The 2,827-nt window shown below is 32.3% G+C and overlaps 1 protein-coding gene across 1 annotated transcript; it reads right to left on the bottom strand.

The window, feature by feature from the left end:
• Positions 1 to 1,120: 1,120 nt before the first annotated feature.
• On the bottom strand, positions 1,121 to 2,148 carry LOC111370276 (putative germin-like protein 2-1). The gene is made up of 2 exons (XM_022991950.1): positions 1,971 to 2,148; positions 1,121 to 1,879 (listed from the first exon to the last, which is right to left on the bottom strand). Exons 1-2 carry the CDS (start codon positions 2,083 to 2,085, stop codon positions 1,344 to 1,346), a joined length of 651 nt encoding a protein of 216 aa, XP_022847718.1. The 5' UTR covers positions 2,086 to 2,148; the 3' UTR covers positions 1,121 to 1,343.
• Between the last annotated feature and the right edge of the window lie 679 nt (positions 2,149 to 2,827).

Genomic DNA, 2,827 nt, shown 5'->3' with positions numbered 1-2,827 from the left:
CACGTTTTAGTTTTTTAATTCCTTTGGCTTTGAGTATTGGTCTATCCTTGCATTTTATAATATATGTAAATTAATATGTTCATTCGTATAAACTATCTTTATAAAATTTTATAATTGTGTTAAAATATTTATTTTGTTATTTATTACTTAACAACTTAGGTATATTTAGCCTATGTATGCCTCATAAATAAATTATTTATAAATACTCAAACCACTTTTATTCGCACAATTTAAGATATCCATCAGTACTATAGTATTCATCACTCATTTTATCTATTTGTAATTTATAATGTTTATATACACTTCCCAAACATGCACTAAGTTGTTGCAAACAGCGATAAATCTTGGTTCAAAATTAAAATTTTACTCTTTTATAATCATAGTATTATGTTTTGGTTTAACTTTAGAACTATTATACCAATTCAAGATTATTGTTTCCAAACTAAGGTTCATGGTTCAAGGGTCGGTACCCCCCTCACCAAAAAACCGTTTTTGATTTGGATAAAATTAAATTTTTAATAAATTTTGATAAAAGTTAGTAAACTGTGTAGTTGAAAGTTGATAAAATTTTATGAATCTCAAGAAATGTGTGATTGAAAATGAGTGTTGAAAAAGTGCATATTAAATATTGGAACCAAACATGAGATTTTGCTCGTATATCTTTAAACAATGTCTCACACGAGCAACACTTGACGTTTAATGTTTTCACCACCCACTTACCATGAAATTTGAAAGTTAAGAATCCGTTTCTTAATGAAGTTGAGTGCAGACCCAAAGTTAAGAATCCATTTGTTATGAGTTCTATTGAGTTGTATATGTGGGTGTAAAATGGAGGGTAGGAGCTAGTTAATTCGTGCTTCGCTTGATTAATTTTATATAATTCGATATAAATATGTCTTTCATATACATTTGGCATGGTACTCGCCTAATCATTTTTTATGAAAATGACATCTTAGGGCCTTAGGCAATCCGAAACTACTTCATTTTGGAGTTGAGAACGTGTCTTTTAATTAAGTCGACTAAAGAATATCATCAACAAAGTGTTTCTTTTGTGTGCATTTATTATCACCTTGACGACTTTGACTATGAAAAGAAGCTTAATTTCTTGGTTGTCGATAAGTTAACATAAAAAACTTTAATTAATGAAACAAATTAATAATTAATGAAACAAATTAATAACAGATAGCCTAATGAAATAGAAGTTACATCCTCCGTCTAGCATTCTAATTCAAATACTAGTAAGGTATTTATCCCTCGTGTCGTGCCTGAAAATGGTAAGAACCTTGCCTATGCCAATCTAAAAGACCAACTCGAGGCTGTTATACGTAGAGAAAGAGAGACCCTTAGTATGGGGATTTGAGATTACGGATGATCGATTTGTCAACTCGGAAGGCCTTGGCTAGTAAATCATCATTAATAGATGGATTTGATCCAAAAACAGTATTAGCAATGGGAATGACACCCGGATTCTGGCTGCTCAAGAAGGCTATAGTCACAGCATTCCCATGCCCAACATTTTGTTGAAAGTGAATGAGCCCAAATGGGAAGGCAAAAACATCACCCTTCTTCAAAACTTTCGAAAACAGCTTGTTTTCTGAATCTGAGGTGACAAATCCGACAAGTACTTCCCCCTCCAGCACTATCAAAATTTCTGATGCTCGTGGGTGTCGATGGGGAGGAACAACCCCACGTGGTGCGTAGTCGACTCGTACGGTGGAGATGCCAAGAGTGTTGAGCCCGGGAATTTCATCCACGGTCGGCCGGTTTACGAAGGACCCCAAGGGATTTGATGTGTTTCCAGGTTTATGTAGTCCTTCGAAGAAGAAGTGATCGGCTGTTACCTTTTTAGGGTCTAGACATGCATGACCATTCACTCTCACTGCATTACAACAAACAACACACGTAGGTTTAACGTTTAAAAATAAATAAATAAATAAAATTGAGGCTTCAGCGATGAAAAATTCCCGAACCTGGACTATCGAAGTCTGCTACGCAGAAATCTTGAAGCGGGCTAGGTTCACCAGCGTGTACTAGTGTCCATCCAATGGCAAGAAGACTAATTAGGATTAAAACAAGATTTGCCATTTTTGCTGAACTTTGAGTTATAACTTAGAACCTTTGAAGTGAATTCGCTATATCTTGATGTGGAGTGATTAATGGCAAGAACCCTATATATATATAATATGACAGCCAAGGTTAGAGATTTAAAAAGGACGAAGTCATAAGCCTGCCGCCCATGCTTCAGTCCAATGTTTTAATTTCAATATTAAAAAAGAAAAGAAAAGCACACACGAAACCTTATATGAACTCTTCAACGTGTCTCATGAAAAATTACAACTAAATATTAGATAATAAAATGGAAATATAGATTTATTAAATTGTATATTGAACATGATTAAGTCCTACATATTCTTTGAAATTCATTTTTTTCTTGAAATTATTTTTGTTAATATAATTTTGCATGTGGCTCATAACTTTTTCCTATTTTTCAACATTCTCCACAAAAAAAATAAATAAATAAATAAAAAAAATACACGATTTGCAATTTCTATTATGAAAAAATTCTACATCAAACGTGCCCTGAGAAATATAAGGAAATGAAAATCCGTTAATTATGTAGTACAATATATACTCTTTATACTATGTTGTATATATCAAACATCACATGGATGTTGCAGGTTTCTATATTAAAAGTTGTACTTTGATAATTTATGTGTTTTTAAGATTATTTCACATCAGTTATCTACATATTGTTGTTTCATTTGTTGTCTATCGATCAAGTTTTGATACATTCTTATAATTTAATATGTTGAAATTTAATGGATAC

The sequence above is a fragment of the Olea europaea genome, chromosome 21 (assembly GCF_002742605.1).
Source record: "Olea europaea var. sylvestris chromosome 21, O_europaea_v1, whole genome shotgun sequence".
Taxonomy (NCBI): Eukaryota; Viridiplantae; Streptophyta; class Magnoliopsida; order Lamiales; family Oleaceae; genus Olea; species Olea europaea.
Note: the sequence above shows the minus strand (reverse complement) of the source record. Positions and strands in the feature narration are given on the sequence as shown.

Coding starts and splice junctions, on each gene's coding strand:
- LOC111370276 (XM_022991950.1), bottom strand. CDS start 2,085: ATGGCAAATCTTGTTTTAATCCTAATTAGTCTTCTTGCCATTGGATGG. Junction 1,880..1,970: donor AGCAGACTTCGATAGTCCAG/GTTCGGGAATTT, acceptor GTTGTAATGCAG/TGAGAGTGAATGGTCATGCA.